Source organism: Filicampus tigris, chromosome 1 (assembly GCF_054856515.1).
Source record: "Filicampus tigris isolate MCC_2025a chromosome 1, RoL_Ftig_1.0, whole genome shotgun sequence".
Taxonomy (NCBI): Eukaryota; Metazoa; Chordata; class Actinopteri; order Syngnathiformes; family Syngnathidae; genus Filicampus; species Filicampus tigris.
In genome coordinates this window covers 33,776,446-33,803,696 of record NC_141217.1, presented here as the reverse complement: position 1 = coordinate 33,803,696, position 27,251 = coordinate 33,776,446, and the positions used below count along the sequence as shown (strand labels likewise).

Below are 27,251 nucleotides of genomic sequence, written 5' to 3'. Positions count from 1 at the left end.
CTATGTCCCCCCCCTACCAATGCGTTACAATAATGGGCCTCCTGTGACCTTGATAATAATGTAACTGGGTCAATGTGACCCGGGTACATCATGTTTAGTTATCCAAAACGGTTAATTGAGCTAATCCTCGCAAACTCTGGCTAATTCATCAACCTAACTGGCATGTTTTTGGAATGTGGAAGCTTGAGTATCGGCAAAAAAAAAACACATACGGAGAACATGCAAACTCCACAAAGAAAGGCCAGAGTCAAGATTCGAACACCATCAATCAGGTTTGTGAGGGGTTTTTTTTGTAATTCCACTCAATTTCTATGTCACTATCATACTGAGTATATAAAATTAAAGTCGGAATTAAAACGGGTCACAGTAAAATTATGTTATAAGAGTTGACAGTGTGTTGAGGAGGAAAGTCTTTGAATATTTCCTCCGTCAGTTTAATGGTTAAAAGTTTTTTTGTTTTTTTTTAATGTTTATTTTTTGGTTAATAGGTTTTAGTTTCTGTTATACACATGACATGACAGCTTTGCTCTCAACCTACCATGGAAGTCTCTTGACAGTCTTTCTATTGTTACCTTCTCGTAATGGCACCGCCCTCAATCCAGATAACAACCAATCAAATTAAGAAAATGGGTGGAGCAATATGAAATGCCAGCCAATTACGTCATCGCTTTTCAGTGCGCGGCGGTACAGAGCCAAAAGCCACAAAATTGCTTCTTCGCTTGGTGTCAGGTGGACCATTCACAGTACAGAATTTGGCGTTCAGGTCCTACCGTCATTTTTTTTAATATCTGTTTTTTACATTATTTTCTGGATTTGATGGTCTATCTGTCGGATTTCAAATCGCTGTCAGTGGCGTTTGTGTTTTGTTGATGTCATTGGCACCACCAAAGCCCGTAGCGACCTTCAAGCTCAGTGAGGCTTGAATACACATTTTATTTATTTATTTTCCCCGCCCAAACTCTTTTATTTTATTTTTAAATTTTTTAACCAAACCAAAGTGGCGACGAGGATGGGACTTTCGCTACGCCGCTTCCTACTGTTTTCCCTCCTAACTCTGATAGCCGGTGCGGATTTCCTCCTGGACCTCAACAAAGCGCCCGGACGGGTTCTTTTTCGAGATTCGAACCGAGCCAAGAGGTCCGCGGCAGCCCTTTGGCGTCACAGCTTGAGGAAGAGGAGCGCCCCGCCGGACCCCTCCTGCGGCGCTCTTCAAGGATATGAGACCAAGTTGGACAATAACACGCACAGTGTAAGTTACCAGCTGCGCTCCACTTACACTTTGGACGGCCCAGGTAGGCAGGTACACCAATTGGCTCTAAAATGGCGGCTGGATTGCAGGTGCAGAACAAGGTTGACAAAAATATTATAACATAACTATCGTACAATGTCAGTAGAGCAAAATGTATCAAATGGAAGCTAATGTCCAGCGAGGTACACTAATGGTGGCTGGAATGCAGGTGCTGTACAGTAAAGGAAAATATCGGAATCGCAAAACTGTATCGATATAGCACAAAACAGTTTCAAATGGAAGATAAGTCCCTGCCACACTAAAATGGCGACTGGATTGCAGTTACAGAATTGTACATGTGGGACAAATTATTGGAATCATGATGTATCATACCAAATCCAAAATTGCGGCTAAGGTCCATGTAAACAGCCCCTCAAATGGTGGCTGGAATGCAGGTGCCGGACACTATGGGTTGGACTAAATAACTGTTTTGAAATATATTGTAACATATCAATAAAGCAAAATGTGTCAAATAGCAGATAAGCTAATTGGCCAGACTGCAGGTGCAAAACTGTACAGGTGGGACAAAATATTTCTTTTGTAATATATTGTTCTGCATCACTTGACCAATGTTTAAATTAGGGTACCTGGATCTCAGCTATTAGTTGACTTTAAAATGGTGGCTGGATTGCAGGTAGGACAAAAAATAGTGAAAATAGACGATTACATAGGCAAAAAAAAATGGGCTTCTGATTATGTTTAGTCAGACTATTTTGTTAAGTTTCCCATCTCACCGGGGCATAACTCCCTTCACAAAAATGTTGTACTTGCTTACAGATGCCACAAGGTTGCATCAAAGAACTTTTATTTAGACAAATCTATGGACTGATTAAATGAAGCTCCTCCCTCTTGTCATTCAAACATTTCAAACGTCCTCATGTCGCGCTCATTCATGTCGTGGTCTGTTGTATTCTGTTATTTGCAAAAATACTGTATGTCAGTTCTGTTAAATCTTCCATCTTTGTCAGCAAAACCTTTAGATCAAGATCGCTAGATCAATGATGTGGCAGTAATGCCATGGCATACCACAAAGTACTTGCTTGTCATTCAAGCATCCTGTAGTGTTGTGGGCCACGTGGCGCCATTTGAACTCTACCATTTGTTCCTCTTGAACAGCAATAATGTTCCAAAGATTAATTAGTCAACGAGCACGCTGTGTCAGCGTGTAGTAGAGTTTGACATTTTTTCGGGAATCCTACGGGATGAGAGTCAATTTACCTTTTAATCAAGTGATTGAGACCGTACAGGATAAAAAGTTAACGGGAGCGGGATTATCCAGTAGGAAAAAAAAAAAAAACTCGGACAGATGCGCAGCCATTTTTAATATAGCTGACCTCCAAAATGGGAGCGGTATGGAGTGGGAGTTGTTGTTGTTGTTATGTTATTTTTACTATGGGACAACGGGATTTTTTCCATGGGAGTGGGATGGAACGGGAGTGAAAATTTATTCCCGTGTCACCCTCTTATGTGTAGCGCGTCTGCCTTTCTATTAATTTGTATAGGGTTTCATTTCAACTATTATACCGTAAAGTATAATAGTGTTGGGAAAGCGTAACTCGCTATACTCGCCGCACAGCTCTCAACCGGTTTAACCTCTTCAGTGTTCTATTGTTTTTTGTGTTCCAACGATCCACATTGCATATTTTGCCCTAATAGGGGGCACCTTTTTGAAGCTGAGAGCTACTTCTTGGGTACTGAATACTGGGAAGGGCTACCAGTTAGATACACACTTCTGAAATAACGCATTTGCTCAAATGAACTTTAATTAAGTTAGTATATGGTATTATTAATCATAGTTAATGACATTCATTTATGTGAAACACTGATCTTGTTAATGATTTGATGATTTCTCACAATAATAACATTTCTTTTTGTAAATCTCTGCCAGTGTTTCCATTTCCAAACGATGACTTCTACAACCTTCCTAGAAAATCACAATGTGCCATTATTGGTGGGCTATTTTTAGAAAAAGCCCACGCTTCATTTTGGTGACTCCTGCTCTAAACTATCTGCCTGACCGCAGAGGAGCGCAAGGAAGTGACCTTGTGACTGGCTGTGTGCTGGTTATTAGTTTGCCTTATTTTTTCTGTTTGGGGACATCCAACAGTCATGGTTTCCATTTAAATGTTTCAAAAGCACTCATTTGTCTGAATGTTGGAAGCATTTTGACCCATGGTATGTGCTTCCTAAAGCTACAACAATTTAGCACAGGTTGACTTGCCTCACCTCAACAACTTTATATGAGAAAAGAGCTTGAGAGAGTGGGAGTGGTGTAACATTTTTTTCTTGAAAAACGGACTTACAGTGGATATAAAAAGTCTACACACCCCTGTTCAAACGCCAGGCTTTGTGATAAAAATAAATAAATAAATGGTGAATAAATGACAGTTGGATAAATAATTTTCCCCCAAAAATTCTCCACGGTTAATGTGACCAATAACCCATTCAACTAAATAATAAAAAAGACATTTTCAAGTAAAAATGAACAACTTACTGAGATAATATGATGTGCGTAATAATTGTGTGCTTATAACTTCAATGACATTTAAAGTGCCTCTGATTAACCCTAAATCATTTTCAGATGTTCTAGTTGGATTTTCCTGGCATTGTTTTTTATGTCTAGCATAAACCTGAAGATTTTGTGCTGTGAAAAGGCCAACAATTTATGTGTTCCTTTGAACACCAACTTTGACTCGTGTGGTTTTGTGCATTCAAATCTGAGGAGGTTGGCGGGGATGTGGAGAAGTCTACATCGTAATACTGCTGACCTGCAGCCTGTTGTACCATCTCAACCACACGGCCCCCCCAAATCTTGTATGCTATGAAAGAGGAGGTTTGAGGGCCTGTTCATTCATCCTTTAATGTGTTTTGCTTTTTTTCTTTCTTTTTAGCACACTTTCATTGACCTGAGTGGATCAGTGTCATTGGCCTGGGTTGGAGATGGCACAGGGGTGAGTGTCATGTTGCCTAAATAAACCAATTAATTTTTTCACTGTGTGTAACTTGTACACTTATTTGCGTGGCAAGTAAACTGATGGGTAAAAAGGATGAATTACCCAGCGCTAATCCATGCCATTTCCTTCTTGTGGCAGGTCATCCTAGTTTTGACTACATTTCAGGTTCCCTTCTTCATGGTCAAACTACGACAGTCCAAACTCTATCGAAGGTATTTGTGGTGCTGTCCGATCTGATGTCAGACATGGCGCGTTGATGTCTGATTTGACGGTGACTTCATTTCTTCCAGTGAAGACTACGGTAAATCCTTCGTGGACGTCACCAATCTCATCAACAACACCTTCATCCAATCAGAGTTTGGCATCGCCATCGGCCCTGAGAATTCTGGCAAAGTGAGCGAAGTGCACATGTCGTTTCCCGCCGTGAAATCTTTTTGGATTTGTCAGTCTGCATTTTGTCCCACACTGTGGTAGGTCATCTTGACTGGCGAGGTGTCCGGTGGTCACAGCTCTCGGATCTTTGTCTCAAGCGACTTTGGAAAGAGTTTCACTCGCCAGGAGCTGCCTTTCAACCCACTCTCAGTCATCACATACAATCCGGAAAATTCCAACGTGCTGCTTGGCCTCGGCAACAAAGTAAGCAGCCAATGGTCATCTGGTAAAAATGCGGACATATTATGGAAAAAAAAAATGACACCTGGGAACTCTTTGAAATCGTAAAAAAAAAAAAAAAAAATATATATATATATATATATATATATTGCAGAATATATTATGCAACACAGATTGGATTCAAATGGAGCTAATGCATAGTTAATTTGAGACTTCTTCCTCTTGACATTTTTATGGCGGGAATAAAACTCCTTCTTGTCAATAATCAGTCAAGTGTTGACACAGAGTACATTTATTAACATAGTCCTAGTTTGTTCAGGGTCAGGTCTGTGAAGCCAAACGTCTTCACTGCACAAGCGTTCCAATTTGTTCATTCTTTTTGTCCTCAGAAAGAGCTGTGGCTGACAAAAGATTTTGGCCTCAGTTGGAAAAAGATCCACGACATGGTCTGCATGGTGAAATGGTGAGAGACCAACCTCTTGTCAACAAGCCTCAGTATTAAAGTGGACATACAGTGGAGTGTTGCTATTCACATTGGATAAGTCCTGCCGCGGATAGCAAAAAAAAACAAAACAAAAAAACGTGATTAATTATCATCTCTCCTAAAAGGGATTTGTAATCGTCTATAGATGCCATTTAATGGCAGCAAAAAAAAAAAAAAAAAGGGCTATATGATGTCTCTAGCGGTTCAAATGCTCACTGTGGCAAGTTACAGAGTTAAAGAGCACACCCTGGTATTCCGTTGCTTTTCTAATTTGCTGTGGTCACAGACCACACGGAGAAAGAATAATCTGCTAAGCGCCAACACCATACATAAAATGTACACAATCATGAACCCATGTTACATAAACACTTTTATTCAGTGGTTAAATTATCCAACGCAACCTATCTTTCACATGAGACTCATCAATATTATTACCTAGCACACTGCCGAAATAACATGCTAGCACAAAGTCACGTGACATCACACTTGGGCAATCAAATAGCACTTTTGGAGCACTTTACCATAACCTCCGATTATGACATTTCCCCAGAATACTAAATGTTAGGGTCCCTAATGGGAAAGTAGAGTATTCCGCTATTGGTAGACGCACGGGGAGAGAAGCAAAAACATACTTTCTGCTTCAACTGGGTACTAGGTACATTCACAGAACAATACGGAAACTCCCACAATGGACAATAATTTAGAGACAGAATTTCAACCAGAGCACTGTTTCCTCTGATCATTTGCGATGGTAAATATATACGCAGAGAAATGTGTCTGTTCCTTGAAAAAAGCTGAGCATGGGCAGAGAAACTGTGTGATAAGAGTGGTTATTTTGTAAATTACATTCAAAACGCTGGCTTGCAGATACACTTTCGAAAGTAGGCAGCTAACAAAAGATTGACTTGTTTTTTTTTTTTTTTAATTTCTCACTTGATGGGCAGGAACTCACTCCAACTACTGGGGTACAAGACATTCAAAAGTCCTGGCTAGTATGCTAACTTTCCTTTTCTGTTCAGTTAGATGAGGCAGTAGTAAAAGTCTAAACTGCTATTCTATTCACTTTCCTCTACAGTCTTCCTTCTATTGAGCTGTTGATATATAAAATGCAGTTCATGCCCTAGTTAATCCAGTTTGATGACTCAATTATGGCGTGAGACAAACAAGTTCACATCAATTCTCTTGGGTATTTTCCTCGTTGCTCCACCTTTGCAGTAAAAGCCGCTTGGCAAGCAGACTTGTCGTGTTGCTCTGGAGGCACTTCCTTGTATGTTTGCCTGTCGCCATAGTAACATCGATAGTTGAGTATCTTAGGTTTCAAGCGTGTACTTTAATGCTGTGAGTAGTAAAAGCGTTGAGCACGCGGGACAATCGAAAACAAATATTCACTAAGTGTTCTATTCTTCACTTTTGTTCATCGTGCTTAATTAAAAGCGTGTTCCCACTTTGATTCCAGGGGGGCGAACAATGCCATCTTTTTTTCAACCAATCGCAATGGATCCTGTAGTAAGTGTTCCAAACCGTCACTGATTTAACACTTCGTTAATGCTTCACTGCTATCAGATGTTACTAGCATGTAGTTTTTATGACTAATTTGTTATTCAGATGCCCGCGGAGCACTGGAGATCAGGAGGACGACTGATTTCGGGAAAACAATCAAGACCATTGCTACCAAGATTTACTCCTTCGGCCTTGGCGGTCGCTTCCTGTTTGCTTCTGTGATGACCGGCAAGGTTGGTTTGTGGCAAAATAGAGGCGACGTGCTGTTATGTTAGATTAAAAAAAGCGATGGCATTTCTGCAAGCATGTGTGAGGCAACATGATTCGGACGGTCATTGGACGCATCATTATGCCCCAGTAAGATCCAATATAATAATAATTAACAGGCTTTTGCAATCGCATTTTTGTGTTGAATTCTTGGGAAGATGATCAAAAGTTGCAGACATGCAGAATTGCACTGATATAACAAACAACACACTTAATCAAAGGTGGATGTTCCGTCCCTGGGACGTAATCATCCGTCCGCCCGCCCATTTTGTGGACGGTCAGGCGGAGGACGAGAACGCCTTTAAAAAGAGCAGACTAATCAAGGACGGAGGTAGGTTTTTGTCCGGACCAATGGAACGTAAGGACGGAAGCGCTTTAAAAGGACAAAAGGATACATATATATATATATATATATATGTTAAATATTGCAATAGTATCGATATTGCTAAATTCAAGAACCACATCACATAACGCCTGTTTTTCCAATACCGTGCAGCCCTAATGTGAATTCACTTGAGCAGAATATTGACTGATAAACCGCCGCCGCTATCATAGTCTATCATACGGGTGTGTGGTTGCTCTGCGATGCCGCAATGATATGATTGTCTGCTAAATAAACAAATGGCAGAATGATGTGGAATTCCATGCCCTCCGATAAGCACTTTGGCATTATCCGTCGTCAACTCTTGCAGCAGTGAATTAACTGCCAGAAAGTTCAACAAGTGACAGAATACAGTAGTATGGAACTATTACGATTTTTAAGGCACTATACTTATGGCCGCGGTGCTGCACGGAATTGCCTGCGGGTTGGTCAACTCTTGGTAAGAGAAGCTAAGAAGAAATTAGGCTTTAAAAATTTTTTTTTTATTAAATTCTAATAGGCTCTTGAGCACTGTAGGCGCCTGGGCTCAAGCCCGTTGGCAAAGGCGGCATCTCTGTGCATTATTCCCAACTCTTCCCCTCATGTCGGTTGTGGTTTTTCTTTGCAGGCCACTCTGAGGATGATCCACGTGTCAGTGGACCAGGGCGACACCTGGAACATGGCCCAGTTACCAGCCATCGGTCCCGAGCAGTTCTACTCCATCTTGGGAGCGAGCAATGAAATGGTCTTCATGCACGTCGACGAGCCGGAAGGTTAGTCCAGTAACCTGACACCTTTTATCTTAAGAACGTGACGCTATCTTGATATCTTTCCTCAGATGATGGCATCGGCACGATTTACGTGTCAGATGACCGGGGCACCGTCTTCTCCAAGTCATTGGAGCGCCACCTTTACACCACCGCAGGGGGCGACACTGACTTCACCAACGTCACCTCCCTGCGAGGAGTTTTTATCACCAGCGTCCTGGATGAAGGTAGTTTTGCTCATGTGTCTTCGAGCTGTGGCTCTCACACAAGGGCCCGTGAGCTGTAGCTTGATGGGGTCTGAAAAATAATCAGTCAATCATGTCGGATCATGTGCATACTTACATGTAGGGACATAATAGAAACAAACATACTAAAACACAGAGGTGGCCACGTCGGTCCGTCATTATTTCAGGCCAGCCCACTCTGTCGTCATGGACGAGAACGTACTTGCTTCGTCGAGTGTTATTGCGGCCTGTTGGACCGAAGCTTTTTTTTTTTTTTTTACTTGAGTCTGCTTGCGCTGCGCCTGAGTGTGACGTAGTGAGTACGTTCTCGACGCCGATTGGCTGTCGTTCGCGACGGCGGATGGACTGGGTGAGCCTGAAATAATGACGGAAGGACGACTGACGGGTGCTCACCTCTGCTAAAACAGTTACTCCTCCTTATCTTAGTGTTGGGCCAATTAAAAGCGCTGATATGATTGTGATGTCTCATCACTTAAATCTGACATCCCATTCCCTAATAAAAAGCATTCTTTTTCAATAATGTAACCTATTTTTTTAAGAGAATAAAAATAATTTTCTCAATAAAAGGCATATGGGAATACGGTTAATAAAATTAAAATATTACTTCATATGAAGAACAAGTTCTTCTCTTCTTAAAATTTGACTTTGATTCCAACCTTTTTATTAGAAAATAAGACAACCTATTTTCTCTCTCTCTCTCTCTATTGTATGTACATGTGTGTATATATATATATATATTGTATGTATATATATAAATATATACATACACTGTGTATATGTATGTATATATATATATATACACAGTATATATATATACTGTGTGTGTATATATATATATATGTATGTGTGTATATGTATGTGTGTATATGTATGTGTATATATATATATATGTATGTGTGTATATATATATGTATGTGTGTATATATATATGTATGTGTGTATATATATATGTATATGTATATATATATGTATATGTATGTATGTGTATGACATTTACATGGTAGTTACATTTAGTTGGTTTTGAAATTATGAGGAGGTGGTTGGAACAAAATAAAAACTCAAGAAATTTTCATTGATGTTTTGACAAAAGGGCTTCCCCTACATTCCCAAAAAGTACTTATCTGTAAGTAAACAAAAATAACTATTTCTATTATTTCTGTGGACATTGACACAAGTTAATGCTAGGGGGAGATGGTTTCAAAACCTGTTTGATATCTGTCTCAATCAAGTAAATCCTAGGAGGAAAAAATAACACAAAACTTGATTTGAATGCCATTGTCATTTGCCTTTTCTATGAGTGAAGTGAGAATTATGAATTGAAATTGTATTTTTATGGGGGGAAAAGTCCGAATTAATTTTAAGTCCATATGGCCCAGCTATAAGTAAGTAATTTAGTCAGTAAAGTAAATGCACTTTTGTTGTTCCAGACAAAGCTGTGAAGTCTATGGTGACCCGTGACATGGGAGGCGAGTGGACTCCCTTGCACAAGCCTGCCAACAGCGAGTGTGACTCAACAGCCAAGCTCCCAGAAGAGGTGAGCAGAGAATTATAGCGAGTGACGATAAACACACGGGCTTTATATTTCCCTCTTACCTTCAGACTCCCTGCAAATTTTGGCCCATTTGCAGTTTGACTAAAATTTTCATGAAAAATATAACATTGAACAAGGACATTAACAATAACTGATGGGGGTGGTTTAAAATCCTTGATCATCACTAGAGTAATCCCTTCACTAGAGTAATCCCTTGCTTATTTGATGATCAAATTGACCAATTAGTTTTTTTTATCTGTGGAAACTATCCCCTGCTTTTGGCTGATACTCTACAGTCTAAAATGCCGTAAGATGCCACAAGGTGGCGTTAAAGCCTTGTCCAATTGTAACATTGGTGTCAAGGAACTATGTTGAAGTGATGCATCTTGACTGGGAGATGTTGACAGGTGCGTTGAAGGAGGGAAACATGTAAAACAGGCTGAATAGGGGCTCTCAAGGACGGGACTTGGGCACCCCTGACTTACATCATTGACACGATATTGGCGTTTGATTTAATTTCATCAGTTGGAATTTGGTGTTACCACTGCGCATGTATTAAATGCTACGTTGTCTCTGTTTGAACAGTGCGGTCTCCACATCCATGCATCTTACAGTACTGCTATGAAGCTCAACGTCCCCATGCTGCCCCTGAGCGAACCAAACGCTGTGGGCTTAATATTAGCTCATGGTAATTACATTTTCAAATCAGTCCCTGTGACACATTTTTAATTTCTGGACCCTCATGCTTAAAGCGGAGATCAACCCAAACGTATTTTTTTCAAGAATATGTTCCCAGCAGGCCTACTAGTTGAAACACGGCTTTCTGATTAATTTTGCGTTTGTGGAATATAAGTTAAGCAGCAAAATGCGCTCGTTTTTAGTCATCTCTGTTGGCGGCCATTTTGTCTTCTGTCGATTGAAAATGACATCACAACTGCTCACAACGACCAATCACGGATGACCTGTTTTCTGAATCTGAGCCGTGATTGGTCGTTGTGAGCAGTTGTGATGTCATTCTCAGTCGACAGAAGACAAAATGGCCGCCCCCAGAGATGGCTAAAAACCAGTGGATTAACACTTATTCCACAAACGCAATATTTATCAGAGTGCCCTGTTTCAACTAGTGGGCTTGCATAGAACATATTCTTGAAAAAAAATGTTTGCGTTGACTTCCGTTTTAAGGGGATACTTCACTAATTTGGCAACATTCAGCAGTAAAAAGTAAATATTTTGTCTATAATGAATTTGATAACTTCATTATTTGTCACGTCCAACCTTTAACACCTTTAAAAAAAGCACATGTGATGTCATTTTCAGTCGACGGCAAGTGGCAAACTGCATGTTCATTATAGACAAAATATTCACTTTTTTACTGCTGAAAATTGCAAAATTAGGAAAGTATCGCTTTAAGTGGACATTTATGCCCAAATCTTTGCAGGGAGTGTCGGCGACGCCGTGGGGACCCCCGACGTGTTTGTGTCTGACGACGGAGGCTACACGTGGATGAAGGCTCTGGATGGCCCGCATCATTATGCCATTCTGGACTCGGGTGGGCTGCTTGTAGCTGTGGAGCACAGACCCGATGAACCAGTCGACAAGATCAAGTAAGTGTCACTGTCTCATGCTGTTCACATGTCACCAGAGGGCGGAGCTAGGGTGTTGCAAATAGGCAAGCAGTTTCATGTTCTCATACGGCCCAGACTCTGAGGAGAAATACAGACTTTTACATTTTGGACATCACCACAAACACATGTACATGAAAGTATAGCATTTGCAATCACGTGGTAAGTGTTTCAGCGGGATTCTCTATTCAAACGCTCGGGATTCTCTAGTCGAAGCTACCAAAAGAATGAAGGTAGCAAGAAACAAGCAGAACAGTCACTTTGACTCTAATATTTCTTGCTTTTGTGACCCTTCAAACTGTAAAACAGCAAAAACATCATCTTTATTGAGAAAATACATTTCACAATACTCAGGATATATGATTGAAAACTAGTATAATAGTTATAATACTCAAAAGGAGTAGGCTGAAGCGTGACACTTATAAACGCCAAGCCCATTTCCAGACTGGGAAAGGGCAAACCTATAATTTTTTTACAGATAGCCAACTAAGAAATGTGCCATGAGCGACACTGACTCACTGCATGGCTTGAGTTGCACATCAGTGGCTTTTTTACGCCATCAAGTGCGTCATCTTTTCTCACGATCACAACAAACACTTTCTACTACCTACCACGACACATCCGTTGTTTATGCTTGAGCTGCAACTAACAATTATTTTAACAATCAGTTCATCTGTTATTTTGTCGATGAATTGGATTTCTCAAAAAAAAGTTTTGATTTCCATCCCTATATTCAAAAACAGGCCATCATTTGAAATTGAAAGTTGATAACATGCAGAAACATAAATTCAGTTAGCTTGGTCTGTAAAATGTCAGAAAATAAGCAAAAGGGTTGATCATTGTCTTCCAAAGTAAAAGCAGAGCTTTGCAAATCGGTTGGTTCTCTATTAATCTTTGCAACTAGTATATACCATACGTATACGTACTCTTTTCATGCGTGAGGCGTCTAAACTTGCCCGCCTTTTGTGGTGCCATTTCTCACCCTCATGTTCGACAGGACAAGCCAAAATTCACCCCCTATTCTTGAACTTCTACTCAAATCCAAAGCGCTGCAACGTCGCCATCTCTAGGGATCTGATGGTCATTGCAGTTGTGTAAAATTTTATATTCCCAGACAGGGAGCGGGACACCTTCCTCCATGCCTAACCTTTGAAAAACGTACTTAACGAATATATTCCTCAGTTGCAATACACGATTGAATTCCAATTCTTGACGCCAATAGCTGCGTATGACTACATTTGCATGCAGTCAATAATCCTTTAAAAATCCAAATATTGGCATTATTCAGCTTTTGAAGGGCCATGAATACGTACAAAAACCCAAATAAGACCCCTGGATTGTCCCCTTTTCAAACACAAATATTTAGTTATATAAATGCGATTGGAATTCTTCTTTTGAAAGGAACATCGGTTCGTGTTCTGCTCATGCTCTGTCCGCCAGAAATCTATTGAGTCATTTGAGTACAGGAAGTGCTTGTATGCTCAGCAATGCCGCTTACTCGCCGTAGCGAGAAATGAAGCCACCAGCAGCCATCTTATGTTGCCATTTGCTAAGTAAGCCTAACTTGAATACAATTGATTTCTCCGCGGCGTTTTCACATTATTTTCTGTCTTATGCGGTGAAAATGACACATCGTGTAAATAGACATAATATATGCAGAGCTGGGCATTTTACTAAAATTTCCCGGTCCGTTTATCATCCTTCCGCCGTAGGTCTATCTGCCTTTTTGTCCGGCTGGACCAAGTAGTAATCACCTATAGGCCGGTCCGCCTATCATTTTAAACGGGCTTCCGTTACCGTTTCCGCCTACCACCTTCGTCCAACTTCCAAGAGCTGGTGCGGGAATTATGTAAATAATAAAAATAAAAATGTCACCCTATGACTTTGCCGTCTTGGTCAAACTTGCGAAGCACTCCACTCAGACACATTTTGGGAATTGGGTAGCTAACAAAAGATTGACTTTTGTACTTTGAGTTTATGTTTTCTAAGTTTTTTCGACTCTCTGATGTCCTGACAGGTTCTCGACGGATGAAGGACAGTGCTGGCACATATACACGTTCACCGATGAGCCCATCTTCTTCACAGGCTTGGCGTCAGAACCGGGCGCCCGCTCCATGAATGTCAGCATCTGGGGCTACAAAAACAGCATCCTCAGCCAGCACTGGATCTCAACTACCATCGACTTCCGGGATCTCCTCACCAGAGACTGTGAGTGGGAACAATATTGAGCAGGGAATACTGCTGGCCACATACGGGTGGGAGTGTCGAGGGCTACGTCCTTAAATGTGGCCCACCCAGTACTTACATTATCAAGAGTCTTGTAATATTTGTTACATTCATTAAGCGGTCATTGCACCCCTAAAACACATAATTAAAACTTTTTTTTGGGGGGGGGGGTTATCAATGGGTTTAATTATTTTATTGCAAGTAATATAACAAAAATATGTTAGTAAAATTAACAATTTTGGATATCCAGTACCTTAAAAAACATTTTTTAAATTAATTTTTCATTCCGTAATTGGTTATTTACTGTATAGAATATCTATTAGTAAAATAAACAATCGTACTTACACATTCAGCAATGTTTTCGTTATTTATTCATTTATTTCAGCTGGTAAATAATTGATTTATTGTAGTTAATAAAACAAAAAATATGACTAAATTAAAACATTTTACATATGCTAGACATCTTTTAATTGTTTTTATTCATTTATCTCATTAAATACTTGGTTTGTTGATTATAAATAAAATACAATAAATAGTAAAAAATGTATCATGAAATAAAATTGGTAAACACATTTTTACAACATTTTTATAATTAGATGCAAATAAACATTTCCTTTTTTTTTTTTTTTCCGGTGATTCCGAATGTGCTCTGTTGTTTTCACTAGCGCATCAGGATTTCATAATAATATGTAATATGATAATGTATTTAGTAATATTTATGAATTAAGGGCTCGGATCAGCAACACATGAAAGTTTTTTACTGAAACATCGTCGCTATAAATTACAATGCATGGTAAAATCCGTGTTGCAAAAGCTTTTACAGGTCAAACTTAGAAGCAAAAAATGAAAATATCTCAAAATCCTGATGTGCTAGAAAAAAGTAAAGAAATGTTTTTAAATCACTGCAAAGATACGTTTTAGGAAGACATGAAGCTACCGCAGATTAAAATTCACTGTTGACCAGTGTTATTGTTCATTTAATTAAGTCATTAATTAAACATTGACATTTATGAACTATTTTATTTGACTTTCACTTAGAGCACAGGTGTCAAACTCAAGGCCCGGGGGCCAGATCCGGCCCGCGATATCATTTTATATGGCCCGCGAAGCCAAATTGTGTGTGTTGACTTGACTTGAATTTCTTTGAAATTGTCTTCACTGTTAACACAACATATAAGATACTTCAAGCATTTGTTACCAATCTAGTTGAAAAACCTATAAGCTGGCTTCTGATTTCAAAACTAGCTTTCCATCAATTTGTTGTGTATAAAACGATCATACATTTACATGGGTTCAGTCGTAACCTATTAATACGGCGCGCCATATGGTCTGTAAAATATGATCCGTTTTTAATGAAGGAAACAGGCACTGCATAGCTAAATATAAACATAAAAACGTACTAAAACATGATACAAAAAGAACATAAACATAAATTGATTCATTGAACAATGAAGCTGAATGTCACACTCATACACATTTTAGTACATGCTAATGTGTGTCTTTAAGCCCGTATCTCACTGAGCGGCCAAGTTTGGCGAGTGTTTGCGCACGAGCTGAATGTCGATTTTTCGTCAGGTTTCGTTCGCTCGCGAAGACGTTCGACAGACATTCACCAACCGTTTTAATGGTCGCAAGCATTTTTTCTTATGCTAGCGCGACAACATTTGGCACCTTGCCATCAGGGCAGCAAACGTGTTCAAAGTTTCTTTGCAGCAAGAAAAAACTGTTTGCAACCTTTTAGGAACCCTGACGAAAACCGACATTTGCTACGTGCACAAACACTCGTGGCTCAGTGAGGTACAGGCTTTAAGGAGCGTGGCTTGACGTCAGGAACTGCATTCGTGCGGTTATTGTCTGCTCTCTGCGGGTGTTTTCATTTTGCAGTTGTTGACTGAAAATTTTGACACGCAACAGGAGCATTGGCCATGAAAACTGGAGTGTGGGGGCCCCCGCCCCCATGTCATTTTTTTATGTGTTTGTTGACTAAGGCAAATTGACTTTCTCCGTAGGTGTGGATACCGATTACGTGCAGTGGCTGTCACACTCGGATAACATCAGCGACCCCAGCAACGGCTGCATCCTGGGCTACAAGGAAACGTTCCTGCGTCTCCGCAAGGATTCTGTTTGTTATAATGGACGAGATTATCTGGTCAGCACGCAGCCGACGCCTTGCCCGTGCACTTTGGATGACTTTCTTTGGTAAGACAGAAGACCCAATGATTACTTGCATTAAGCGTTGGGTCATTCTCAAACTTAAAGTGGAAGCAAACCCAAACATATTTTTTTTCAAGAATATATTCTATGCAGGCCCACTAGTTGAAACATAGCATTTTGATTAATATTGCGTTTGTGGAATATGATTTAAACAGCAAAATCCACCCACTTTTAGCCATCTCAGAGGGCGGCCATTTTGTCACTTCCGTCGACTGAAATTGACATCACAGATGCTCAGGGGCATTATGGCTCAGCTTCAGAAAACAGGCGACTGTACCCTGGACTAGACGCTGATAGTAGCACACTAAGAAGTAGACACTGATGCTAGAACATCAAGAATAGACTCTGCTGCTAGAACATTAAGAGCTAGAAATTAATACCAGACATCAAGAACTGGACACTAATTCTAGAACACTACAAACTGGTCGCTCGTACTATAACTTGAAAAACACTACAAACTAGACAATGATACTAGAACATCAAGAGCTAGACTAATTAAAATTGTTCTTTTTTTTCCTCTTTTTTTTTGTTGTTGTATGGCTAGTTATTGCGATACTTTTCTGGTACCGGCATTCCATGCAACCTACAATGTTATTACTGTATTAAAAAAAAAACAAATACATGTTACAAAATGTTGTTGATGTTTTTGGGGGTGCTGGAACAGATTAATGGCATTTCCGTTCACTTCAATGGAATTTGAGGGACAAGTGATTTGCTTTGCAAGTGTGGTTATGCAGCAAAAACTCTTAAGTCAAGGTAACAAACTGTATTTACTAGCACCACTGGGCACCGGAAACTCAAAATTGCCATGCAATTAATAGTAACGTCCTTTCCTTCTTGACCCAGTGACTTTGGATATTACCGCAAAGAAAATAGCTCCGAGTGTGTGGAGCAACCGGACCTGCAAGGCCACGTGCTGGAGTTCTGTCTGCACGGCCGAGAGGAACAACTGCGAACCCAAGGGTAAAAACCTCGCTAGACATTTCAATCAGCATCAAAGAAATAGTTCTTGGTCAGGGTTCAAGGCTGGGAGTTTAATCTATTTGTTCCATACATTCAAATTCACACTGCTGGCTAAAAGTTAATGATATTGGACTTTTGGGTGAAATTTCAGGATGAAAACCTGTAGCCTAAACTTTATTTGATCTTGTAGTAAAACTTAAAAACAAATACCGGTACAATTACATTGGTTCAGTGATAGACCAATTTAACTGATTCCTGAAAAAATATACAATTGCCCCCATTTGGATATGTGTCTGCACCACCACCACGTATTAATAGTTTATGTTGTTTATGCTGTGAAATTGCATTTTTTTTTTTTATTTTGTTGAATCTTGAAGAAGTGCACTGCACCTATTTACACTTCAAGTTTTTGGATTGTTGTACAGTGTATTTGATGTGCTGATGGTTGTTCATTGGTTAGTTTTTAGCAAGTTATTACATATTTTTAAATTGTCGCAATGCTATACCCAGATTAAAAAAAGTGTTTCTTTCATTTCTTTTGAGCAGTGTATAAAAAATGTTTAAAATAAAAACTAAATCAAATACTAAATCTAATTAACTTTCTCTCCACAGCTACAGGAAAATCCCTGGTGATAAATGTGAGGGAGGTACGATTCCTGAACGCAAAGAGATTGACCTGAGTGAGAGGTGTGTGAGTGATCTGCTGGGCCCGGAGATCCAGGTCAGTACAGAGTTCTGCTTTCTTTATTTTTTTTTTCATTGCTTATTTATTCATTTTAAAAATGTTCTTCTTTCCTCTTTTTCCACCTTCTTTTACAGAAAAAAGGCAACTCCTCTACATCCGTAGCCATTGTGTTAACGATAGTAATCATGCTACTCAGCATCGCCGCCGGAGTCGTCTTCATCAAGAAATACGTCTGCGGTGGCAGGTTCGAGTGCCTTTTCCCCACCTAATTAACCCTCCTCTTAGGCCCTGTCTACACGTAGCCGGGGTTTTTGAAAACGCCGGATATAAGCCTGCGGTTAGCCCTAGCATCCACACGTCCCCGGAGTTTTTTTCAGTGAAAACTCAAAACTCCGGCCGCAGTGGAGATTTGCGGATATATCCGGATATCTCCTGATCCGCGTTTTCGTCTGGACGGGTATAGCCGGAGATTTACGTCGTCGTCGTGCTACAACAATGCTTTGACGTCACTTGCGTGACTTGTGTTTTCATGCGAGTCAACATGGATTCTCGCGGCGCTGCGTTGGTTATAGCCATTCTCGATGCGATTTTTGCTTACTTATCTGTCCGCAACCAACCACTGCTTCTCGGTGAAAAGTTTAAAAGCAATTCTGACCTTTTGTTGGTTCTCCCGAACGAGTTTGGCGCCGTGTTTTCGGTTTCGTAGAAGTGACGTCAGGGGACGGAAGTTCTTCCGGATGGACAGTATTTGGCTAACTACTGCCGCCTAGAGGCTTGGCGTGCGTTTGTAAAACGCACTTCTGCGGTTACGTGTGGATGCGTTTTTTAATGTGTATTCCAACGCAGCCGGTGGGGGGGTGGGGGCGGGATATACGGTTGTTAAAAAAACCCGGCTACGTGTAGACAAGGCCTTAGGTAAAGAATGGGAATTGTGTATTAATACGTTTTAATACGTATTAATAAAAAAAGATTTCAGTGTCTTAATAATTTACAAAATTGAGAGATCTTTATTGTTCGTGTATTTTTTATTCTGGTTTCTTAGAATATCACCCGAATGGTTCGCTTTAGTTTATTTTTTCAAAAAAATGTAGCATTCACTTGTCATCTTTTCAAAATAAACATATTTAAAAAAATATCCGTTTTTTTTGCACTGAAAATATACCGAACCGAAGTTTCCAAAAAACCGAATCAAACCGAAATGTGATTTAGCGTACCGTTACACCCCTAGTATGTGTGTGTGTGTATGTTGCATAGAGAGAAATTCTAACAGACTTTTCTGCCATCTTCAGCCACTTCTATTGCTGCCAGACTCATGTATTTCTATTTTTGTCGTTTGCCATTTTTTAGCCTTGACGTTGTCCAGCAACCAGTTTGTTGTTTGTATGTGACACACAGACAAATCTGTAATGTCTGACTTGTGATCTCTGCAGGTTCCTGGTCCACAGATACTCTGTGCTGCAGCAACACGCCAACGAAAACGCGGCGGAGGGCGTGGACGACATGCTGGACGACCAGCTGGACAGCAACCACGGAGTCAACGGGAAGATCGACTTTCACGATGACTCTGACGAGGTAGGCTGACGTCGGCGCGGCGCAGATGGCGACCAATTTCTCTGTGTCGATCAACATTTTCAATAGAGCCACACCCCAAAAAAATCCATATGACGGTGAATTACACAACCAGCTATCTGTTTTTTTCCCAATGTTTTCTGAGCATTAGTTTTTGTTTACATTTATTTTAGTAATATGATCCGTTTGGTCATTATACGGGCGGCACACGGTGGTCGACTGGTTAGCACGTCCGCCTCACAGTTCAGAGGTCGTGGGTTCGATCCCGGCCCCGGCCTCCCTGTGTGGAGTTTGCATGTGCCTGCGTGGGTTTTCTCCGGGTGCGTGGGTTTTCTCCGGGTACTCTGGTTTCCTCCCACATTCCAAAAACAGGCATGGTAAGTTGATTGGACTCTCTAAATTGCCCCTAGGTGTGATTGTGAGTGTGGATGTTTGTCTCTCTGTGCCCTGCGATTGGCTGGCAACCAATTCGGGGTGTCCCCCGCCTACCACCTGAAGACAGCTGGGATAGGCTCCAGCACGCCCCGCGACCCTTGTGAGGAGAAGCGGTATCGATAATGGACGGATGGATGGTCATGATAATCTTGATATGAAATTCTCTTTTTGGTTTAATCTCCAATTCTTCTCCAATTTTGCATTGCAGGACCTGTTGCAATAGCAGCCGGAGTTCTGTCAATCATTCCGAAAGGATTCCCGGCCTTGCGCTCTTGCAACCGGACGCTCCTTCCGTTGCGCTGCGTCTTTCTTTGGCTCGAACGTCGATCTGGTGTCACTCAGCTGTCCTCTTCCCCAACTCTGACAAACGTCCATGCTCAGAAGTGAAGAGAAATTAGTTTGGAAGGGAAATGCGTCCGAATTTCCACTCTTGAAGTAAGAAGCACCACTCCAAGCGTCCATTTGATAGCAATAAAATGTACGTACTTATTTCCATTCATGTAAAAAGCTTCCGTACCGTAGCTCCAGCTGCTGCGCCGTAGAAATGAAGGATGCAAACCACTCAGAGAATATTTCATGTCAGTACAGTGGTGTTTCCAAGTTGGACCGCAAACCCTCAAAATTTCCCATCGAGATCAATTATCCACGTTTATTTTCAACAGAGCTTATTTTCATTAGAGTCATAGTTAGGGGGACCTGGAAACGATTCCAGCTGACTGTGCGAGGGGCATGTTACAACCTGAACTGGTCACCGTTCAATCGCAGGACACATGTAGATAATCAGTGGACTGTTTAATCCTTGGGTCCAGTAATCTGGACCAAGACCCCTTAGATGTCCAGGAACCTTTGGGCTCCAGGAACCTTACCTCAAATGTTCAAAAGATATTGGGTTCTAGAAACCTTGAAAGTTCTAGAGCCTTTGGAGTCCATGGAACCTTGCCTAAGATGTCCAAAAACCAGTTCGGTCCAGAAACCTTAGATGTTTCGTAGCCTTTGGTGGCCAGGAACATCTGCAGCCCGGGAAGCTTACTTTAGAAGTACAAAACTTGTTGGGATCCAAGAACCTTAGACATTCTGGAGCGTTTGGACTCCGGGAACCTTACCTTGGATGTCCAAAAACCTTTGGGGTCAAGACTCTGTAGATGTACATGAGCCTTTGGAGTCCAGGAACCTTACCTTAGATGTGCAAAAAAAAACATTGGGGTTCAGCAAATGTGGATGTACATGAGCCTTTGGAGTCTAGAAAGCATTCCAGGAATCTTACCTTAGATGTACAGAAACTTTTATAAACATTTTAACGTTAAGAATTTGATGAATAGGTCTAGGATGAACACATTTCACCAAATTAGTGACCATTGAGGACTTTTTTTTTTTTTTCCAACATTAACTGAGTTTATTAAGTCGACTAACGTAATGTCAAATGTTTTAAAACATAACAATCGTGAAACACTTTATTTTGTGATCGCAAGCGGCAAACAATTTGACATAAAACCAGTCGTCAACTAGCCACAAGTCTACACCTCATGTCTTGTATGGCAAACGTACCAGGCAGACGGAAGGTCCAAATCAAAACTGTCCCACGTGGGATGAGTCCTGTCAAATTGTCCAACTTTTGCCGTGCTCCAACTTGAAGGCGGTACTGTACTCGCAGTTAACAGCACAAAACAAAATGTTAGGTCATCATCACAAAGCAATAATTTCAAAAGTTTTGTACTCAATTTTGAACAAATTGCTATGCAGCTCATTAGTGGATACAACACGAGTCGGGTTATCAATCATAGATTTTGTGTAATTAGTCATGAGAGACAACATGAGTACTTGAATGGTGGAAATTTTGTAAGACAGGTTGACAGATGTTTCAAATACGTTTGTTTTTCCTTTTACCTTTAATGTATGTTAGGACGTAGAACTCAAATCTTAAAATACTTTTCAAATCGTTTCCACTTTCCAGATGTCTCAGTAACAGCTCTCTGATATTTGAACAAAAATGATCAATGACGGTGGAATGATCTCAATTAAAGTCACACTGTGACATCACAATCCAACTAATTTTGAAAGGGCTCACTGGCAGGCACATTTAGAAATAATCAGCTAACATAAGATCGACCCAACTATTTGTACATGTTAAAATAATCCACGTGATGTAATATGTCCCGTTTAAATGTTTTTTAATCCCTCTTCTTGATATATTTGCACTTCTTTCATACCTCTTTTCTATTTATTTGTAATTAGCACGTTCAGAGTGCAGTAAATGTGGTGTGGTGTGGATCTTATTTGAAAAATCGATAGCCTAATAGCTCAAGTGTCCAAGTAATTTTTGAACATCCTTGGGAAAACAAGAAAAAAAAAAAAATACAAATTCAGAGTCCAGTTGCCTCGATTCAGCCATTGTCGATTATCAGGATTTGGATGACTGAAAATCTACACAGACACAATTTTTAGCAAGCAAATTAATATTTCTAATTAATAATTGCAACAGTGAGTTCAAAATGACTGAGGCAATTAAGCTGTTAGGCTATCATAAAGTGATGCGATCACATTTTTCTTAACATCTAAATAAAATGATGTGCAATTTAAGGGTTAATTGTAAATATGCAATCTTTGTATCTGCTGTTTGTATCATTCCTAGCAATTTTATCTTTGGGTTTGCCAATAAATTTCTATTGTTCCTCTACTTGTAACTCCTGGTTGCCCTTTTTTTGTCACTCATAAATGTCATTAAATGCACAGACGGGGGTCACCTGACATATTAAACGCTCAACGTGCACAGCATTTTTGTGCCATCTAGTGGTGAACTATAGAATGCAACGACCTAATCTCGAAGTGCGTGCATTTTGAAGCGCGTACATGTGCCGTGCACTACAGTAGTGATTTTTAACCGGTGTGCTGTGGCACATTAGTGTGCCGTGAGAGAACATGGGGAATTATCCAATGTCAATTATTTTGACAAAAAATATATATTTTCTAATTGAAAACGCGTTTTGTTCATTTATTCATGCCAACCACGTATAGTAATAGCAAAATATATAAAATGTTACAATAAAATGTTCTATTACTAGATGACAGAAGGTATGTAATGACCCTGTGCAGCCACTTTTTGTGAATCATTTTAAGTGATATGCTGTGAGATTTTTTTCCCGATGTGAAATATGCGACTCTGCTCGATAAAGGCTGAGAAACATTGCACTACGGTGCCTCAGGGAGATTACACGTTGCAAGCTTACCACCCATTTCTTCAGCACAGGTACAAGTAAAAATGTTACCACAAATGACTTCTAGAAATTGCGCAAGTGATAAAGCAAGTGCATTGATTTTATTACACATGCCGTATTCATGATATGGAGCAACTACACTCAACCAAAAATATAAACGTATTGTTTTTGCTCCCTTTAATGAGATGAACCGCCCACAATAAAAGGCCACTCTGAAAAGTGCAGTTTTATCACACAGTACAATGCCAAAGATGTCGCAAGATTTGAGGGAGCGTGCGATTGGGAGCACGTTGACAGCTGGTGTCAACCAGAGCATTTGCTTGTGCATCTATTGAATATTAATTTCTCTACCGTAAGCCATCTCTAAAGGCGTTTCAGAGAATTTGAATTTTTTGGTATTTTGAATATTTTGAGTATTTTATTGTGGACAATCTAAGCCAAGGAATACTTGTGCACCACTCATGGTGTCTATCAGCAAGAAAAAGTTTTATACCTCTGAGTTAATCTCATACAAAAATGGGAGCAAAACCAAAAGTGGTGCGTTTATATTTTTATTGAGTGTACGTTCACTAAATTTGTCTCCTTCGGGTACCCGTAGCAGAAAGATGGCGGAGAGACATAGCAGCCCTTTGTCAGGGAGGTGCGCCCTATGTAATATAATGAGAGATTACTTCACCTACGATTCGCTTATATTAAAAAAAGAAAAAGTACATTGATGTGATAGAACATCATTTTTTGCATAATTAATCGTGGGTTTTCAAAATGAATGAACTTTGAATAATCAAAACATCCTACACACTCACTTAAAAAATATCATCTGAATTTGAGGCGCTTATCAATGAAAGTAGCAATGTATATTTCATATATTTCACTTTTTTGTATCCAGGGCTCATTAGATTCTGTACAAAAAGTGGCCGTTGCCATCAAAGAAATCATTCCCAACTCGTAGCACGGGCGCAGGATTAGTGTCCCTAAACTCATCGAGCTCTTCCTCAGAAAACACTCGTCCATCCCATGTCTCGTCTTCCGCCTCCGCCGGATTGACATCAGCTGAGCCATCCTGTCCCGGCCACGCGGTTGTTGCTGCGGCATCTTTGTGGTGTCTTGGCGGCATCACCGGAACAGTAACAAGAGCGGAAGCTTTAGTGGGGGGTTCATCCGTACGTGCAGCCACGGGAACCAAAGCCGCTTCCGGGTTTCCGGCAGGCAAGAACTGGGGCGGCGAGTGGCCCGCGTGCAGAGCCGGTCGGCTTCGCTCTGTCCCGACTTGACCTGAAGGCAACGCTGGACGCTGAAGCCTGGACATCACCTTTGTGAAGGAAAATATTTTCAGTTATGAGACATTAACCCATTAAGGCCGGGAGCGCACAACCGCGTTTCTACCACTAGAGAGCCGGGAGCGCTGTTGCGTCTTTCTACCCTTAAAGCCAGGAGAGCGTAAACGCCATTTTTTTTTTTTTTTTATCCAATTCTCAAGTCTCTTAACGAATTAAATGCATCAGAAAATACACGCAACGGTGTTATGAGCCGGCGGAGAATATTCCGGAATTCTTTCGAGTCATAATGGCGGGCGCCGTCGATCGCGGGAGCTCTGAAATGAGTAACCACAGTGATTTTGTGTTTGTGGACTTTGAACCAGTAGAACGGGTCAAACGTGATATATGATTAAGATAAATGTTTGTAGACAATATCGAAGTCTTTCTAACAGAATAGAAGATTGCCACTCGATTTTTAAAAAATTTAAAATAGTGCTTCATTTGCACTTACACTTTATTTTTACGTCTTCGATTGAAACAGTAAAGATTGATAAACTTGGGCCTGGGCGAGCCACATGTCTAAGCTCTCAAATTCTTTTGGAATGATGTTTCTACCTGCTACAAGGATCTGAGATATTAATTATTTTGTAGGTGTGGAATTTCCCGGGGAAACTTCAGGGGTAACTCCAAAGACGACCTTAGGTTTTGGGGAGGTGTTGAGCCAGGCGCTTTAAGCTTTAATGGGTTCAACTGGGGAATAGGCCAAATGTCAAATTTCCCATTAGTGAGAATTGAGAAATCAACCAAATAAAATGAAAAAGTTTGGGCTCTTTTAAGTATGAAATCTGGTTATTCTGGTCTGAATTATACAAAAACACAGTTTCCACGACCACATTATGTTTCCTTGTTCCCATCAACTCCTTTTAATTTCCATGTAAAATTTCCAACTTTGAAAATTCACAGGATTTTGCAACCTTACCTTGGCATCCTGCTCTGCTTTCCTTTGAAGCGTCGGGCTAAACTTGGTGCGGACCACCCTTCGGATTACTGCGGGGCTGACCGAAAAGCCTTCAGCTAGATGCTCAACCGTCCACTCGTCGGGATGCTCTTGCTTTAGATACCTGAAACAAGATCCATGATATTAGATGCGACGTTGCTCTGCCATTCTCAAGTGGACAGCATTGTATGTTCAACTCTTATCACATTCAGGAGCCTTAGAGATCCAGGAACCCTTGTGGTCCAGGAATCTGTGGAGTCCAGGAATTTAAAGCGGGAGTCAACCCAAACATGTTTTTTTCAAGAATATGTTCCCAGCAGGCCCATTAGTTGAAACACTGCATTCTGATTCATTTTGCGTTTGTGGAATATAAATTAGTCATCTCTGTTGGCGGCCATTTTGTCTTCTGTCGACTGAAAATGACATCACAACTGCTCACATCGACCAATCACGGCTGACCTGTTTTCTGAATCTGAGCCGTGATTGGTCGTTGTGAGCAGTTGTGATGTCATTTTCAGTCGACATAAGTGACAAAATGGCCGCCCCCAGAGATGGTTAAAAACGAGTGGATTAACACTTATTCCACAAACGCAATATTAATCAGAATGCCCTGTTTCAACTAGTGGGCTTGCATTTAACAAAAAAAAAGAAAAAAATCTGTTTGGGTTGACTTCCGCTTTAAGGGATCCAGGAGACTTTGGGGTCGAAGTACCGAATATTTGTCCAATCTGCTAGCCATCGCTCTGTTGCCTCTCACTACTTAACCAAGTCAGAGTCCTCACCAAAGAGCTCACCTGATGGTCTCCATGGCTTCCCACGTCAAGTTCCTCTCTGGAGCGCCCGACGGTGTCATCTTCTTGTGAATGATGTTGTACTTGATCATTTTCCGCTTTTGTATACTTTCTCTGGCAAAAAAAACCCAAAACAAAACAAAAAACTGAATAAATTGAATTTAAATTCTTTGGCCAAAATACAGATTCGGGAATGTAGGCCAATTAATCCTCCCCTTATGCTGTGGGTCAAATTGACCCATCAAAGTTTAATATAACTCATCGTGGCAAATAATGACATTTCGGAACTAAACTTACTCCAGCAAAGCGTTGAGTTTGTCCTCTACCTCCTCCATGATGGAGTCTTCTTCATAATCTTCCATCTTTCTTCTATTTTGCTCTCCGCATGTCTTTCGCACACGTCGACTGCTGCTGCTGGCATAACGGCAAAATGCCGAGGGAGGATGCAGCGCCTCCGTTTTGAGGATACAAGCACGAACCCACCGGGAGAGCACACAGAGACGTCCGGCGGCCATGAAGGACGTGAGTCGCAGACTTGGGAGTCTTGTTGGTTGGAAAATGTGGGAAAAATGTCTTGCTCCTGCTCGCTGATCAGCAGACAAGGGATTCACCAATCGCCATTTTAAGGAAACAACTTTCCTTAGCTGCACAAACTATTTCCTGGCTTTGTACGGCAAAAGCGTTTGGACAAATTACATAAGCCCAACCAAAGAGGCGAAATCAGATGACAAACACGACCCTGCCCTTTAAGGGAATAAAATTAACGGAAAGAAAACCTATAATGCCAAAAATGTGTCTGTCACCCAGGTCATTAGTTTCTACGGCATCAACTTGGACCAAAAATATGCTCGATCGAAGATGTGCATATAAAACCTGCAGCGCATTTAGACAACGTAGGTGAACATGCTCCGTACTTTCGAACAAATTCAATCAAAAAAAAATATATGCTCCGTACTTTCGAACAAATTCAATCAAAAAGAAAATTAAAATCATTGGGAGAATACATAACGTTTTTCACCCATGTCCTTCAGTTGACAGTAGACTTTCTGTCGTATCCTGCCCCCTGGCGGCCAAGGTGTGCATATCACAAGAAGCAACACAATGGATGTCCAACTTTACCCGCTAACCCAGGGATAGGGAACTCCAGTTCCTCGAGTCATATCCTATCTGTGTTGGATCTCTCCCTACTACAACACACCTGATTCAAATGATCAGCTCAAAAGCATGCTCGGTAGAAGTCTGAAACGATCCTGATCATTTGAGTCAGCTGTG

At 40.7% G+C, this 27,251-nt stretch overlaps 2 protein-coding genes across 2 annotated transcripts; one reads left to right on the top strand and one right to left on the bottom strand.

Annotated features, from left to right (window-relative positions):
- The first annotated feature begins 689 nt into the window (after positions 1–689).
- LOC147153709 (sortilin-like) lies at positions 690–22,397 on the top strand. The gene is made up of 20 exons (XM_086034887.1): positions 690–1,249; positions 4,180–4,239; positions 4,381–4,454; positions 4,533–4,635; positions 4,717–4,878; positions 5,244–5,317; positions 6,795–6,844; positions 6,944–7,071; positions 8,095–8,239; positions 8,305–8,460; positions 9,906–10,012; positions 10,595–10,697; positions 11,448–11,613; positions 13,649–13,839; positions 15,867–16,056; positions 16,918–17,034; positions 17,647–17,755; positions 17,854–17,963; positions 19,150–19,291; positions 19,932–22,397. Exons 1-20 carry the CDS (start codon positions 1,010–1,012, stop codon positions 19,944–19,946), a joined length of 2,442 nt encoding a protein of 813 aa, XP_085891013.1. The 5' UTR covers positions 690–1,009; the 3' UTR covers positions 19,947–22,397.
- Positions 22,030–26,996, bottom strand: ngrn (neugrin, neurite outgrowth associated). The gene is made up of 4 exons (XM_086034903.1): positions 26,277–26,996; positions 25,983–26,093; positions 25,171–25,312; positions 22,030–24,244 (listed from the first exon to the last, which is right to left on the bottom strand). The coding sequence occupies exons 1-4, from the start codon at positions 26,492–26,494 to the stop codon at positions 23,828–23,830; spliced, it is 888 nt and encodes a 295-aa protein (XP_085891029.1). The 5' UTR covers positions 26,495–26,996; the 3' UTR covers positions 22,030–23,827.
- Between the last annotated feature and the right edge of the window lie 255 nt (positions 26,997–27,251).

Bases quoted from the DNA above. Each gene is read 5' to 3' on its own strand.
- LOC147153709 (XM_086034887.1), top strand. From the start codon at position 1,010: ATGGGACTTTCGCTACGCCGCTTCCTACTGTTTTCCCTCCTAACTCTG. The intron at 4,240-4,380 runs GTGAGTGTCATG...TTCTTGTGGCAG, and splicing joins GGGTTGGAGATGGCACAGGG to GTCATCCTAGTTTTGACTAC. The intron at 8,461-9,905 runs GTAGTTTTGCTC...TTGTTGTTCCAG, and splicing joins CACCAGCGTCCTGGATGAAG to ACAAAGCTGTGAAGTCTATG.
- ngrn (XM_086034903.1), bottom strand. From the start codon at position 26,494: ATGGCCGCCGGACGTCTCTGTGTGCTCTCCCGGTGGGTTCGTGCTTGT. The intron at 26,094-26,276 runs GTAAGTTTAGTT...TTTTTTTGCCAG, and splicing joins AAACTCAACGCTTTGCTGGA to AGAAAGTATACAAAAGCGGA. The intron at 25,313-25,982 runs GTGAGCTCTTTG...ATCTTGTTTCAG, and splicing joins GAAGCCATGGAGACCATCAG to GTATCTAAAGCAAGAGCATC.